The sequence below is a fragment of the Megalopta genalis genome, chromosome 2 (genome assembly GCF_051020955.1).
Source record: "Megalopta genalis isolate 19385.01 chromosome 2, iyMegGena1_principal, whole genome shotgun sequence".
NCBI classification, from domain to species: Eukaryota; Metazoa; Arthropoda; class Insecta; order Hymenoptera; family Halictidae; genus Megalopta; species Megalopta genalis.
This window is the reverse complement of record NC_135014.1, coordinates 26,817,247-26,832,979: the sequence shown is the minus strand read 5'-3', so window position 1 is coordinate 26,832,979 and position 15,733 is coordinate 26,817,247. Positions and strand designations below refer to the sequence as shown.

Sequence of the window (15,733 nt, the reverse complement as noted above, 5' to 3'; positions counted from 1 at the left end):
GAACGGAGCTGCGTGTTGCTCGGGTGCTTCGCACAGGAAACCGATAGTGGCCACGAGTCACGGCGAGGCGGAACGTCTGTGAATGAGATACATGGGCTCGCTGATGAGCATGCCTCGAGAAAATTACAAGTACTTGTGCAGATCTGTAGCGATACGAAGTACCTTGCTTATTGCAATCCTACGCAAACGTAAAACGCAACGGCGCGATTGCGCCAGACTCGCGGAACTTCCTAGCCTTTCCTTTCATAGCCACGGACTTTATTGCAATTATATTAATCCTGTGCGGTTTTGTGCCGCGATATCGTATTTCATTTCAGCCGATCCCACGCTCTGCGTCTCGGTCGATGTCGCATTTCGTTTTAACCGATTCCACGGGCATCTCGCTGCGCGATCAATAATTCCGCGCGTAATTACCAGATCGCGGATCTGTATCGAAATAAAAATCCTCTGCCGCCATTGCATCGAACGGCACCAAATTACACGGTGAACGGAGGAGACGTTCGTTTCGAGACATCCCACCCTCTAGAACCGCCAAAGGCATCGCTATCCATCTCTTTACCAGCACAAAAATATCGAAAAGCGAAATATCGAAAATAACTGTTATAGTAAATCGATACTGATCGCCGGAGCAGCGAGCAGCCGTCGAAAGTGCCACGAAATCGACGCCCACCTCGTCCGCGTGGGGTATGTTGCATCTCCGGGTAGGGCGCCCCGAGCGCAAGCCGACCCAAGGGTCAGTCCTTCGATCTATTTCTGCTTCCATTGTTCGTAGCATCGGCGCTACAGCGAAGCGTCGCGCTTTATGATGCGACCGTCTCCATTGACAAAATGTCTAGAGTCCACGTGCTGACACACAGGCACATAGCGACATTCATAGTTGGACGGCGCTTGTTCGCCGCCTGTGCAGAATTTTCCGAAGTAAATACTTACGACTGACCGTGTCGTAAACCCCAACGTTTCTGTGACACTATCTGAAACTATTCTGCTACGTAACTTGTACACAGAGTGCCCCTTTTGGATCCATAAATATAATTAACTCCACAATTGTTCGTTTCTTGACGAATAACGTCGCATCGCTTTTTTTAATAAAAATATTGCAACGCGTGAAAACAAAAATCCCGAGTCATTTATCGCATTTTTCAGCTTATTTCGAAACACAATGGAGACAATAATGTGCGAGCAAACGATGTTCACTCGACGACTTGCAACAGAAAATCAATCGACGCGCGTTCAGAAAATCGGTTCCATTTTATCGCTTTTTTTAAATAAAAATATTGCAACGCGCGAGAACAAAAACCACGAGTCATTTAGGGTTATCGCATTTTTCAGCTTATTTCGAAACACAATAGAGACAATAATGTCCGAGTAAAATTTTATTTTAAAATTTTAAAATTTTATTTTATTGAAACGAACGTTGTTCGGTAACTTATGGGCGGGTGCATACGCGATCAGCGAGAATCGTAAAACAGGAACCGTCGTTGCCGACGCGCGAGAACGTATCGGTGAAGAGAACAGTGGAATCGCGTGTGTGAAACAGAGTGTGTGCTCGCCTCTGTCCGGTACACGTTCGAGAAAACAGGATTACCGGTATAGCATTATCGGTGCTTGTAGAGACACGCGAAACGTCATCCCGTGTGCACCCGAGCTTGGTGGCTCTGACGCAATCGTTTCGTACGAGAGACACACGCGACAGAAATTAAAGGGCATAAATAGTCCGATGCCGCAGCACCTCCCATGCCACGACACGAAAATAAATTCCCCCGTGGGGCCTACAATCAATGACGTCACGTTCGGTCAGAGTTCACCGGTCAGTGACCCACGTTCGTTCCAGTCGCCAATGACAAAAGGCTGCGGCTGCTCGCGGAACATTTCAGCCGCGTGACGTTCCTCGTTCAGGCGACCGTGTCGACTAGATCAACGATACCAAAACGATCGTGCACACGAGAACCATCCCGATATACTGCAACTCTGCATACAGAATGGTGCAACGTTTTCATAGGGAGAACTTTTGGTGAATTTATAGTGAGAAACTCGCGGTATATATATAGTCTACGTCGTACTATGTACATTAACTCGCGAACTATCTTGATCCTTTTCCCCTTGCCGCACCGATTGGCACATCTCAACAACCACATTTATAGACGGTCCGTACGCAGAGGTATCGCTCAAACGATTCGGAATAATTGTCTCGCGAGAAATGCTCGATCGATTCAAGAGAGAGCCGCTGCAACGGCTCGACGAATCGCCTCGCCGCTATTACCGAATTAACGCGCAGAAATTCGAGCAGCAATTTTCATTTCACAAATCAAGTGTCGCAATGTTTGCCGAACGTTCCAATAACGATTCCTTTTCGCCCACTGAATCCATTGTTCACGGCTGTCGCAGCGAAGACAATGCGTCGCACCGATGGAACAACCACGCTGGCTGACACTTTGCGGGTATACGAACGCACACACAGAGAGAGAGAGAGAGAGAGAGAGAGAGAGAGAAGAGGAAAAATGTCATCCGAGATCGTAGAACAATTTTAGGGAAGCGGAGTTTCGAGGAACGTGTGGCCGGCCATGGGGGGATAATTTGATGTTTCTCTACTTACTTACTTGCTGTCGGCGTTCCCTAGCTGACAAGACGATGAGGATACATCGCTGTCATTGTCGTCAGCCTGGTCTGTTGGGGGTTGTGCTGCGGCATGGCTCCTGTCGCCGGTCTCCAGGTTAGCGACGAGGGTATACATCGGCGGCGTTTAAATGAATGGGAAACGTCGCGGGTCGGACAGCATCGTTGCCGGAATCGCGGTGCAACACACGAACCACTTGCCGCGTGTTGTCTCTCGTTGTCACACGGCGGAAACGTAATCGGTTGGATCCGCGAGGAGGGCCAATTTCGTGCAAGAAACCCTTATGCACCCGATCGCAAGCAGCGCCCTCCCGCCATTCAGCCGAGCGGTTGTGTACAAATAGACGGCCGTGGCTCCACCTCGCGGCCCACCGACGGAAAAGCTCGCGGTAGTTATGTTCCCGAGAGTCGAGAGGATCGATATCCATTTGATACCGTGTCATGGAACCGTAGTGTCGGACTTAAATGTCACAGAGAATACGCAGCTCTTCTGAATGGAACTCAAAGCTGATTCATTTCGAACAGTACACACAGATATCATGTGCAAAGCCGTTCAAGTAAATATCTATTATTTTATTCTTCCGATAGAGAGTCGGAACGGTACGGTCTGCGGGTTCGGGCACTGAATATTTTTTTATGTAACTGTGCTACAACTACTTGTGAATCTCTGCATATCAATCGTCCATTCCAGTGGTCGTCAAACTTTGTCGACCCCGTGGAGTCCTTGAGATAGTAGCATTTTCTTAGAATCCCCGCCGTTCTAACCAAACAATTATTGAAGAATATTTGACAAGATATCGCTGGCGTATGCAATTTATGTGGACAAAAAAAGAGTACATACACGCTGCTCTGTTTGATTATGTTGGACAGTCCCGAATACATGTTCGTTTCGTACACGATTAATGTGTGTAGTATGAATTTCGATTAATCTTGTAAAGAAACACAATGGTGTGCCTGGACAAGTGAAGGCTTGGAAATTAATGAAGCATTAACAAATAGATGATTGTGTTATTTGTGTATGTATATCCTTATTGTAGGACAGCATCAAACGCGTATATTATGAAAAAAAATTTTGAGGAAACCTAATATTTTTCTTTTGTCGAACGATTTAATTGATATAATATGCTTACATTTAGCACAATATATTGAGATCGGATTATATTCGTTTGAATTTTATATTGTTCTTACGTTAGTTGTGGTTTTTAAGTTGAGTAGAAAATTAATTATTAATAAAATCCCGCTACTAACAATTTAAAAGTATTTGCCCACGATTGTAATATTGAATTTTTATACCTAAATAAATATCATCGAACCTGTAAAACTCATTAATGTATGTCGCACTGGTACAAGTAAATACACACAATTTTCTGTTTGTTACCTACAAATCATTTTTCATGTTGTCCACGTATCTCGACAAGGTTGTTATCTGTGAAATTAGACATCGTATATTGTCGAAAACAGTAACTGGACAACAATCTCTAAATAACTATATACATGCTCTGTCTCTAATGTTACTAGAATTTCAAGGTAAATAAACAGTTATAAATAGTTAAGAAAGAAGTGATGAATCAAGAGTACAGGTGCGCGAACAGGTGCTCTCTGAACCATGGTCCACCTGCGCACCTACCTTTTAGTTTCTCTTCTTTTAAATACCGTTCATATAGAGCCCCAATTGTACCCTGCGTTTGCCCTGCGGCCAAGTTCTTACTGAACGGGTATACCGTAAATGTATTAGGTCCTAGCCGACGAGTGTAATTGTACACGATTAACCCTTAATTAAATTAAGCCCTTAAATATTCCTTTTTGCGAATTAAATTAACGCTTCCATCGATCAAAATTTTATTCGAAGAATTTATGCGAATTGTTATTCGAATGATGCCCAAATATGCTGCAGCTGATTAAAGTAGAACTCCATTTGTATGAACCAGTCCGGCGACAAGTTGGTTCGCATAATAAGGCGACTCATATACCTGATTGTTCGTTCATCTAACATTTTATTTACCGGAATCGTGTTAACAGATATTTAATAACTGAACTGTGTCTTAGACAAGCTCGATAATTATCTTTCAAATAATAATCTTGAAAGAACTCGTTACATTGTATTATCTTAAATGATTTCATGAAATTATGAATGAAATTATTGCAATTATTTTCGAAGCACTTCTTCAGAAATGAAGTTCCACCGTGAAGCATATTCGTTTCGTGTCTCACACTTGTACCTTCTTCGACAAAAATATCCGTAACCAAGTGTACTTAGGATCATTTATCCCTCGAGGCACTTCGGTTCATTGTCAGAAATTAGATAGTCGAACAACGATGTTCACACTCGGGGTCTAAATGGGCCCGAGCCCTTCCGTCCGAATGTTAAAGGTGTGTCCATATTTGTTACGGCGCGTTGTTACCGTTACTCGCCGATCCGTGTAACGAGTAACGGTATGCGGCACAACGTATCGAACGTATCACCGTCCAGATTCATCATTGTGCAGGCAGCAGAATGCGGCTTGCATGGTAACGGTAACAAATGTGAACACAGCTTTACCGCATACCGTTACTTGTTGCGAACCGCTTCGAAAGGAAGTAACGCGTTACCTGAGCGGCAGTTTAGTTGTGGTAGCCAGCGAGGTACACGTCCGTTCTCAGTGTTACATAATGGAATGGAACAATGAAGGTGCTATGAAATTAATAGATGCATATAAAAAGAGAGATATTATTTGGGATCCCAAGCATTACCAACACTTTAATAAATACAAGAAGTTCGACGCCTGGAAAGAAATTTCCCAAGAGGTCGGAAGATCGGTGGACGAATGTAGAAGAAAAATGGAACGTTTGTTGTCGTCGTTCAGAAGGGAGAACATGAAGATCAGAAAGAGTATCGGCACCGGTAAAGGTGAGAAATTAACGAGCATTTATTTCCAGGCTCGGAAACTGCTGCGCGTACAAGCTATACAAAACAGCATCATTTTTTACGCAGGGTCGAACGAGATATACAGAAGTACTTGGTTCGCCTACGACAGTTTGAAATTCATATTGGATAAGAACAAACCGCGGGACGCAATGGAAACTGTAAGTAAATTACTAAAAAGAAGAAAGTTAGATGAACAATAAATGGTTTTTGAGACGACGAAAGATTTTGGACGACAAATTAGGAGGGTTCCGTAGCTGTGTGGGTAGGTCGGTCGACTACAAAACGAAGGTCCCGGGTTCGATTCCCGTGGGGTGGGGGGTTTCCTTTGTTTCTTCCCAAGATCCCTACATATGAGCCGTTTATTTTGAAAGTGGCGTAAGTCACTTTGTTTTTAAGTCGATATATTTAAGGGTTTGCGTTTTAACACGTTTAAAAATATAGATGCTGACTTTCGAGAAGATTTACTTGTATTTGTTGTCTCAGGATACTGATATTTTTCTCGGTATAAATAATTTCGTATAAACATTAAAAAATCACCACTTTTCACATTACGGTAAAGCGACTTATGCCACTTTCAAAATAAACGGCTCATATGTACATACGTAAAATGCGTGACGGTGTAATACGTTGAGATGTCATAGGAGATATTGTCATTGAATTCATACAGCGCGAGAGAGTAAACAAAATACTAATTACAAGTAGAGAGCGTGTATAAGTACGTTGCCGTCACGTCGATGCCCGTGAACGTCACAGACACGCAACAAACTTGGACGGGTTGAGTCTGCCAATATCAGGGGCACGGGCATTATACAAGCGTTAAGTGGTTAAAAGGTCGTATATCAGGAATGGTTAGTGATTTCCTATAGTAATAATAATTTCTATTAACATCCCCATATATTTTTACATCGAAGTAATGTCGCAGCAAACGTGCACATGCATGATACATACGTGTTTTAAAATTCAATACTAATTGAAACTAATACTATTTAGATTCAAATCGAGGATACGATTGTAAGAGAGAATACAGAATTCCCGGAAGAGATGGAAGCTTTTCAGTCTCAGTCGCACAGAAACCCGAGAAAGAAACGGATGAAACAAGAAGAAGATCACCGGTTGGACACAGCTTTCAATTTATTGGCCACCTGCGCAACGAATTCGTTACCGAACGACGATCCGCAACATTTTGGAAATCTAGTTGCCTCTAAATTGAGAAAGTTCCCGGAATCTACACAGTGCGCGATTCAAAACGCGATCATGGGTGTGTTTCTTAATGCCGTTCGGGGTGGTTTCGATCAGATGCCGGTTAATCATTCTATAAACGCTAATTCGACTCCTACTTGCAATATTAGACAAAGTATGTACGATCCGCATACAAATACAACCGTAACTGCGAATTCGATGTACAATTATCCATCACCTACATCTATAACGCAAAGTATCATTTCTACGTCTCAACTATCATCTACCCCTTCTACTTCTAATGACATGGTCTCTTCCGAGAATGATGATAAAGCTAAATTAGAACAATTTGCAGACAAAATTGTATAAATCCAAGACGTTAAAATGAATAAAAACAATTGTATTTCTCTACAAACTTTACGACTGTATCTTGTCTTATGGTTTTTGAGATATTTAACGTTAAAGTTGTGAATAAAAGGCCAGGAAGACGCGCTGGATTACGATGGAACGCTGCACGTCGCGTTTAGGCAGGTCAAATCGAGCCACCCACCTTTCCCCACTTCCTAATATTTCTAATAGGAGTGGTAACCCTTTCGCCGGCGTTACTGGGACCGGTTCGGCCCCGACCGATGATGCCCGAACCGTGCGTACACTCCCTCACTCGGTTGGTGCTGAACCGTTCCGCGTACGGATTGCGGTTTTGAACGGTATTGTACATACGCGTGTCCGCATGTAGTTAATATGTACATATATCGGTGTATTTACTCGTAAAATCGATAAAAGGCAATGTTTTACGAATAAGACGAGGTAGAGCAAAATGACAAGCGATTGTGTTAAAAGACAGTGATAGACATAAGTATTTTTACGTAATAGCGGCTCATCAGGCCTTGTCACGCATACCTGTCTTTTCCGATGCATGCGGATGTCAATTATCGATTTTCTATCCGATGCACTCCATGCTGATACATCGCCGGTTACACATGCGGTCCATCACTGGGCAGTATTACATTACAGCGATTCGATTTGGACAAGTCGTCGGTATCGTTACAAAATCATAACTCAAAAACTCGTGGTACTTTTTAGTTACATACATATATGTAAGCGGTATATGTGCATCACTTTTGTAACACAAATTTAACGTTAACAATAAGCAATGCTTTTTGCGAACTGTTCGCGAACGTTAGTGAAAACACACCTTAACAGATGACAAAGGAGAAAGAGGTACTTATACCGTTGAACCCCGCGTTCACCGCGTTGCAGCCTATTCCCGCCTATCGTGGAAGCAGGTTTCTATATTGTAGCAATCACGCAGAATGGGATTTTCTGTGAACAGATTTCAAGGCGAAGTTGACCAGGAACTTATTTGTGTGATATGCTCAGGTGTACTGGAGGATCCCATCCAGGTATCGTTTCAGTTTTGGACGAAGCAAATAATATAAATTAATTAGTTTCATGCCTTTACGTGAAAACAGTATCCTCATAAAAAAAAAGAAGTAAGGTTATTTTCACATAGAGGCATGAAACTAGTTAATTTGTAACAATATCTTTATTTATATCTTCATCAATATCTTTTATATCTCCATTTAATTTTGTAAGAATCATTGTAATCATTCATTCATTGTTTTCCTTAATCCATTCATTTGATAGATGTAATATGTAGTGGAATTTTTCTTTGTTACTGCATACATTGTTTAAATATTTGCGTATTGTTATTATGTAGGAGATGACCGATATTGTGAAAGTTATTTTCAATATCATTTATGTAGATACCGGAATGTGAGCATACTTTTTGTCGAACATGCATTAAAGAATGGATGAAGAGACAAGCCACTTGTCCCATAGATCATACGCCAATCACCTCCGAACAGCTCAGAGCAGCTCCACGAATTTTAAGGAATATGTTAACGCGTCTTTGCATTAGTTGCGACAATATAATGTACGGATGTCAAGCAATAGTGAAGCTCGATAGTCTTGTATCGCATCTGGAACAATGTGAATACAATCTTGAAAGACCTATGCTTTGCAATCAAGGATGTAATCTTGTTATTCCCAAGAATGAATTTAAGGATCATAATTGTGTGAGAGAACTCAGGAACATCATAAACAGTCGAGAGCAAAAGTTTGTAGATATAAAGCATGAGATGGGCGAACAACAACTGCAAATAGTGAAGAACGAGCAGGAACTACAACACATAAAAAATTTGCTCAAAATTAAATTAGAAGATTATATACGAAAGGCTTCGTATTTAAGAAACAATTGCGGCGGTCAACAACTGCAAATAGTCGAAAACAAACAGGATTTACAGCGTATAAAAGATTTGTATAGGATCGAATTAGAAGATTTCCTACATAAAAGCTATGAATAATAGAAGAAGTTGTTGGTAAGTGCGGATAAGCGGAAGCCAAATTTATTTATTAACCATCGTTAATTGTGTGATACGAATATTTATACAATATACAATAAACTTTTTTAATTCTTCTGCTATACAAGTCTTCATTGTTATGATACATGTTTTATATAATCTTCTTTGCAACAAAATTACAAATGCGCGTTAAGAATTTGTTCAGTTCATTCTTATTACGGATGTGTCGAGTACCCCATTTTTTGTGTCGCGTCGGCAAAATGCAAATTGCATATTTTCTGCAGTTTTCCGAATATTAAAGCTTAATGCTCCTTCGACGTCGCAATCCTTTTTCCAGAGTATTTCCTCTCGATGCTTCACCACTTTATCCTGCGATAATTTTTGTAGGTTGATACAATGATCCAAAATTAACATTCTCCTTTTCATCGAATGTCGCCATTGTGGGCGGCAGCATCTTCATGACGGAACCACATCCGAAATCTGGAAGCGAGGGAAACGTCTTCTGAACAATTTTGCAGTTCTTCGTTTGGAAAATTGTTATACCTTTTTGTTTTCTTTTTTCAGGAGGAGGGGAATTCGTTAAGCACCACGGCGAGGCGTCAAGCGCTCTCAGCCTTTCTGGGACTCTTCGACAAACCGGCCTACCCACTGAACCCCTCCTCAGAGTTTCAGCTCTTCAAGCCGTCTTGCCTGACAGTTACAGATTTCGGGTGCACTATATTTAATACTACTTCCCCGAGTATCCGTTGGACAAGTCCTTCGTCAGGTTTGTCATTACGTCCTTTATCAAGTTTATCATCGTTATAACCTTTCCCGTCTTACCCTCCTTGTCCCGTTTCTCTTTCCAATTTCCTCTCGTACCTATCCTTGTACTCAATGGGTTTAATTAGAAATGCGTTTATTTTGTGCCAATTTTTATTATTTTCTATCATAGTTTTACAAATAAAGTCTGTCTATAACCAGCAGGTCTTTGTGTTAAATACGCCGTAACCAGTGAGAACTTGTGTTAGGTGGAAAACACAAGTCTCTTATTTTTCTATTATACCATGTATTAATGTCAGGTATTAGCGTGTATGTCCATCTTCCCTTTTTACCGTTGGTCCAAATATTATTCCATTCTCTACCTTCACTTCTTCTATATATATTTGGGTTTTGGTCATCCTTGATATCATAGTTGTCGCGATCCTCACTTTTGTATTTTATACATACATATTTAATTGTGCCCTGTTTCCTTCTCGGTCATGGGAGTTACCTTGTTATTATTGTTGGGACTATCCTTAACAACTGACGATGTGTGAATTTCTACAGTTTCTCATGTTAGCTTTGGAAGTTTTATTAGCAGTAACAAGTCTCCCGGATTTGTGTCGCATACGTTTCTCTGCAGCTCCTAAACGTCGTGTCTCAATTACTTGTAATAGAAGAGCTTCAAGTTCAGGACCACGTGCTATATTATTTGGAAAACGTGTAAGCATATTAAATAAATGACAACGCATTTTCATACGATCATACTTCATCCTGTGTGGACGTACACCTGTGGATGCGCGGGACTGGATCGTAAAGAATTCGTCGACTGTTCTAGAAACGATCTTCCAATGTCTCTAACGGCTTTCGAAAAAACAATAGCAGGACGCTCCATGTACACTATGTGGTAACGGGGTGCCACATAATAACGGCATCTCTGCTGCTGTAACGCCGTCCCAACAAATAGTAAGATTATGAAAAGCGAACTGATTATGCGAAATCAGTTGGCCATACAATAGTGTATAAAATCTGTCAATATATATATATCTACCAGACTCGTTTGAAGTGTTCCGGTGTGATACGCATCATGGCGAAACAAGAGATATTTTTGTGTCGTTTACTGACAATAATTCGAGACGATGTTAATGGTATAACGATTTCTTCGAATGGCAGCGAGTGGATGAGATAAAATGAAAGAAAGTTGTCGGAAGCGTTCGAGATGAAAGAGATTTGGAAAAAGTGAGTAGAATCGGTGCACAAAGTATGCCGTACACCTTTTAAAACGGTACAATTTTTGTAATTGCTTAGGTCAAGCGATTTAAATTTTGCTCGGGACAATGGCTGAGCTGTGACTAAAATTTAGAAAATGCAGTTTATAGATCTTGGCAACTTCTACAAAAAGTTAGTAACTTACAGAAAGCAAGGTCTACAAAATGCACATCCCCAAGAAAATTTCGATCTGCTTGATGTGCGAATACTTTCTGCACCGACTGTAAGTTGTTTGGGAATTGAATTCTCGCGTGATTAGAGCAAACGTGTATTCCTAAGTCGAAAAGTGTGCATAGACGAAATCTTAGAACGATTTGATATGAGTGAGTGTAAAGCTGCTTTCAAGTTTGTACAACATTGTAAAGTGTCGGGCGTTGTTGGACGCGTTTTTGAAATAATAAACACGTAGTCTAGAGAAGAATAAATAGGAAGTAATTTATTATTTATTTATCCCGTGATTGGTAAAACGTTACTAATGACTTGTGTTCGAAATAATACATTTCCTACACGAAACAATACATTTCCTAACCCTAACCCGAATTCCTAACATTGAGTTCCAAACCTTCGAATAAAATTTTATTAAACATAATTTAATTTATGTTTATATTGACCCTTATGTCAACCCTTAAAAATTATGACAAACGCAGTAACGGAAACAATAGGATTTTGGTAAGGTCCACCATAGTAAAAAATTTAGTATTGTCTCCATCATTGAATTGTGTATATTCGATATAACATATAAACAAAGCATTGATGGATTTTACTCTTCACATCGAACTTAGAACATGGATGTTGGAAGAAACACAACCATGCTGTGTTCCACATGTGTTTGAAATTCAAATACCAATCGAGAATAATTTTTTTTAAATTCAGGGGATTCGAACTGAGCATGGTTGTCATTTTGTATGACGAACATGCAAAGCAGGTCATTTAACGCGCACGTCTACGACGACTGTTGTAATTTCATACTTGGACTTCAATGATAGCTTGTAACCGTCGTGGCATAGATTCAATTAACTTATCAATGAAGAAAGACATTTTGTCTCATTATTCGCGCAGTTGTGTGGTTTGAATTCTTTTATATTTGTGAAATTATAATGGCAACGGATGATCGAGGAAAAATGTTCGAAATTCGCTCGAGCTATGACGACCCTGCCTGTGAAAAAAGGCAAAACAGGCAATGTTTGTGTAAGTTTCGTGACAAGGTAACTGTTGCGAGTACCAAAATTAGTGGCTCTCGTACTCGTAAATAATTGTATCTCCTCTTCCCAAATTATCCATTTTTGTTCGCAAACTGAAGGAAAATTGGGGAGAATTTAATGTATTTTTACCTTTAATTTTACTTATAAGCGATCTTATATAACTAACAATATACGAAATATTCTGGAAAATAATGTGTATCCTCAGAGAAAATATTTTAACAATTTCAATAGACGATTACATTCAATCTATATATTATTGGTAGTTATTCAACCATATTTCTAGCAAGAAACATTGTCTTAAATATTGAGAAGCGAGAAATAATAAATTTATCAACGAAGCTTGCTTGTTGCAACAATTTCCCGAAATATTAGTACTCGAAACATTACTCCATACGTCCGATTCTATCAATTATTTTCACTAACAAATTAAATGGCAAAATAGCCAGTGGGGTGCTTGATCATACATTTAACAAATAGGATTGTTGTAAATATTAAGAAGCGAGGAATAATAAATTTATTAACGAAAACAATTCGATATAATAACTTAAACAATTCGATCGATTTATGCAAGTCTCTTGTTAATTAAACCTCGTTGGTACTTTTCACGAACAATTTAAGTGATGAAATAATTTTTCGGGCACCGGATAGCATTATTGCAAAATAAATTACCGCAAATATTAAATCATTGGAAATAATCGAAATTATCGATATTATCGATCGCCGTCGATCGCGCGATCGTCGATCGTCAATGTCATTGGGAGGGGGGGAGGTGTACCCTCCGTGCTCGCTCGGCTCAATGTCAAAGCTCAATTAGTCGGGACTTGACTAATGGTGGAATCAGACGTGTTTCAAGACAGCTCTTCCAATAATGTCGATCGTCAAAGTCATTGGGGGCGGGGGGTTACCCTTCGTGCTCGCTCGGCTCAATGTCGAAGCTCAATTAGTCGGGACTTGACTAATGGTAGAATCAGACGTGTTTCAAGACAGCTCTTCCAATAATGTCGATCGTCAAAGTCATTGGGGGCGGGGGGGGGGGGGTGTACGCTTCGTGCTCGCTCGACTCAATGTCGAAGCTCAATTAGTCGGGACTTGACTAATGGTGGAATCAGACGTGTTTCAAGACAGCTCTTCCAATAATGTCGATCGTCAAAGTAATTGGGGGGGGGGGGGGGTGTACCCTTCGTGCTCGCTCGGCTGAATGTCAAAGCTCAATCAGTCGGGACTTGACTAATGGTGGAATCAGACGTGTTTCAAGACAGCTCTTCCAATAATGTCGATCGTCAAAGTCATTGGGGGCGGGGGGTTACCCTTCGTGCTCGCTCGGCTCAATGTCGAAGCTCAATTAGTCGGGACTTGACTAATGGTAGAATCAGACGTGTTTCAAGACAGCTCTTCCAATAATGTCGATCGTCAAAGTCATTGGGGGCGGGGGGGGGGGGGGGGGATTACCCTTCGTGCTCGCTCGGCTCAATGTCGAAGCTCAATTAGTCGGGACTTGACTAATGGTGGAATCAGACGTGTTTCAAGACAGCTCTTCCAATAATGTCGATCGTCAAAGTAATTGGGGGGGGGGGGGGGTGTACCCTTCGTGCTCGCTCGGCTGAATGTCAAAGCTCAATCAGTCGGGACTTGACTAATGGTGGAATCAGACGTGTTTCAAGACAGCTCTTCCAATAATGTCGATCGTCAAAGTCATTGGGGGGGGGGGAGGGGGGGTGTACGCTTCGTGCTCGCTCGACTCAATGTCGAAGCTCAATTAGTCGGGACTTGACTAATGGTGGAATCAGACGTGTTTCAAGACAGCTCTTCCAATAATGTCGATCGTCAAAGTAATTGGGGGGGGGGGGGGGTGTACCCTTCGTGCTCGCTCGGCTGAATGTCAAAGCTCAATCAGTCGGGACTTGACTAATGGTGGAATCAGACGTGTTTCAAGACAGCTCTTCCAATAATGTCGATCGTCAAAGTCATTGGGGGGGGGGGGAGGGGGGGTGTACGCTTCGTGCTCGCTCGGCTCAATGTCGAAGCTCAATTAGTCGGGACTTGACTAATGGTGGAATCAGACGTGTTTCAAGACAGCTCTTCCAATAATGTCGATCGTCAAAGTCATTGGGGGCGGGGGGTTACCCTTCGTGCTCGCTCGGCTCAATGTCGAAGCTCAATTAGTCGGGACTTGACTAATGGTGGAATCAGACGTGTTTCAAGACAGCTCTTCCAATAATGTCGATCGTCAAAGTCATTGGGGGGGGGAGGGGGGGGGTGTACGCTTCGTGCTCGCTCGACTCAATGTCGAAGCTCAATTAGTCGGGACTTGACTAATGGTGGAATCAGACGTGTTTCAAGACAGCTCTTCCAATAATGTCGATCGTCAAAGTAATTGGGGGGGGGGGGGTGTACCCTTCGTGCTCGCTCGGCTGAATGTCAAAGCTCAATCAGTCGGGACTTGACTAATGGTGGAATCAGACGTGTTTCAAGACAGCTCTTCCAATAATGTCGATCGTCAAAGTCATTGGGGGGGGGGGAGGGGGGGTGTACGCTTCGTGCTCGCTCGACTCAATGTCGAAGCTCAATTAGTCGGGACTTGACTAATGGTGGAATCAGACGTGTTTCAAGACAGCTCTTCCAATAATGTCGATCGTCAAAGTAATTGGGGGGGGGGGGGGGTGTACCCTTCGTGCTCGCTCGGCTGAATGTCAAAGCTCAATCAGTCGGGACTTGACTAATGGTGGAATCAGACGTGTTTCAAGACAGCTCTTCCAATAATGTCGATCGTCAAAGTCATTGGGGGGGGGGGAGGGGGGGTGTACGCTTCGTGCTCGCTCGGCTCAATGTCGAAGCTCAATTAGTCGGGACTTGACTAATGGTGGAATCAGACGTGTTTCAAGACAGCTCTTCCAATAATGTCGATCGTCAAAGTCATTGGGGGCGGGGGGTTACCCTTCGTGCTCGCTCGGCTCAATGTCGAAGCTCAATTAGTCGGGACTTGACTAATGGTAGAATCAGACGTGTTTCAAGACAGCTCTTCCAATAATGTCGATCGTCAAAGTCATTGGGGGCGGGGGGGGGGGGATTACCCTTCGTGCTCGCTCGGCTCAATGTCGAAGCCCAATTAGTCGGGACTTGACTAATGGTGGAATCAGACGTGTTTCAAGACAGCTCTTCCAATAATGTCGATCGTCAAAGTAATTGGGGGGGGGGGGGGGTGTACCCTTCGTGCTCGCTCGGCTGAATGTCAAAGCTCAATCAGTCGGGACTTGACTAATGGTGGAATCAGACGTGTTTCAAGACAGCTCTTCCAATAATGTCGATCGTCAAAGTCATTGGGGGGGGGGGGAGGGGGGGTGTACGCTTCGTGCTCGCTCGACTCAATGTCGAAGCTCAATTAGTCGGGACTTGACTAATGGTGGAATCAGACGTGTTTCAAGACAGCTCTTCCAATAATGTCGATCGTCAAAGTAATTGGG

General features: G+C 42.2%; 3 protein-coding genes across 8 annotated transcripts in view; 2 read left to right on the top strand and 1 right to left on the bottom strand.

The window, feature by feature from the left end:
- The window catches only part of LOC117229981 (uncharacterized), a 61,698-nt gene extending 58,820 nt beyond the window's left edge, over positions 1 to 2,878 (bottom strand). For 3 of the 4 annotated variants that reach the window (XM_033486968.2, XM_033486969.2, XM_076518928.1), the window contains exon 1: positions 2,598 to 2,878. In XM_033486968.2, coding sequence (XP_033342859.1) covers positions 2,598 to 2,731 — 134 coding nt within the window. In that variant the 5' untranslated portion in view covers positions 2,732 to 2,878. Of the gene's footprint in view, positions 1 to 2,593 lie in introns of all 4 variants that reach the window. The other variant, XM_033486971.2, reaches the window with a different exon arrangement.
- Positions 2,879 to 2,938: 60 nt separating this feature from the next.
- Positions 2,939 to 7,112, top strand: LOC117229980 (Dpt-YFP repressor by overexpression). 2 transcript variants are annotated; one of them, XM_033486966.2, is made up of 4 exons: positions 2,939 to 3,170; positions 5,100 to 5,500; positions 5,585 to 5,676; positions 6,509 to 7,112. In XM_033486966.2, exons 1-4 carry the CDS (start codon positions 3,079 to 3,081, stop codon positions 7,064 to 7,066), a joined length of 1,143 nt encoding a protein of 380 aa, XP_033342857.1. In that variant the 5' UTR covers positions 2,939 to 3,078; the 3' UTR covers positions 7,067 to 7,112. The 2 variants fall into 2 exon arrangements, with proteins under 2 accessions (XP_033342857.1, XP_033342858.1); XM_033486967.2 differs by having other exon boundaries at positions 3,049 to 3,170; positions 5,084 to 5,500.
- Positions 7,113 to 7,673: 561 nt separating this feature from the next.
- LOC117229982 (E3 ubiquitin-protein ligase NRDP1) lies at positions 7,674 to 9,762 on the top strand. Of its 2 annotated transcripts, none has more exons than XM_033486973.2 (3): positions 7,674 to 8,100; positions 8,464 to 9,078; positions 9,448 to 9,762. In XM_033486973.2, exons 1-2 carry the CDS (start codon positions 8,011 to 8,013, stop codon positions 9,061 to 9,063), a joined length of 690 nt encoding a protein of 229 aa, XP_033342864.1. In that variant the 5' UTR covers positions 7,674 to 8,010; the 3' UTR covers positions 9,064 to 9,078; positions 9,448 to 9,762. The 2 variants fall into 2 exon arrangements, with proteins under 2 accessions (XP_033342864.1, XP_033342863.1); XM_033486972.2 differs by having other exon boundaries at positions 7,678 to 8,100; positions 9,625 to 9,762.
- Positions 9,763 to 15,733: the final 5,971 nt, after the last annotated feature.

Coding starts and splice junctions, on each gene's coding strand:
- LOC117229982 (XM_033486973.2), top strand. CDS start 8,011: ATGGGATTTTCTGTGAACAGATTTCAAGGCGAAGTTGACCAGGAACTT. Junction 8,101..8,463: donor TACTGGAGGATCCCATCCAG/GTATCGTTTCAG, acceptor TCATTTATGTAG/ATACCGGAATGTGAGCATAC.
- LOC117229980 (XM_033486966.2), top strand. CDS start 3,079: ATGTCACAGAGAATACGCAGCTCTTCTGAATGGAACTCAAAGCTGATT. Junction 5,501..5,584: donor GAGTATCGGCACCGGTAAAG/GTGAGAAATTAA, acceptor TTTTTTACGCAG/GGTCGAACGAGATATACAGA. Junction 5,677..6,508: donor CGCGGGACGCAATGGAAACT/GTAAGTAAATTA, acceptor AATACTATTTAG/ATTCAAATCGAGGATACGAT.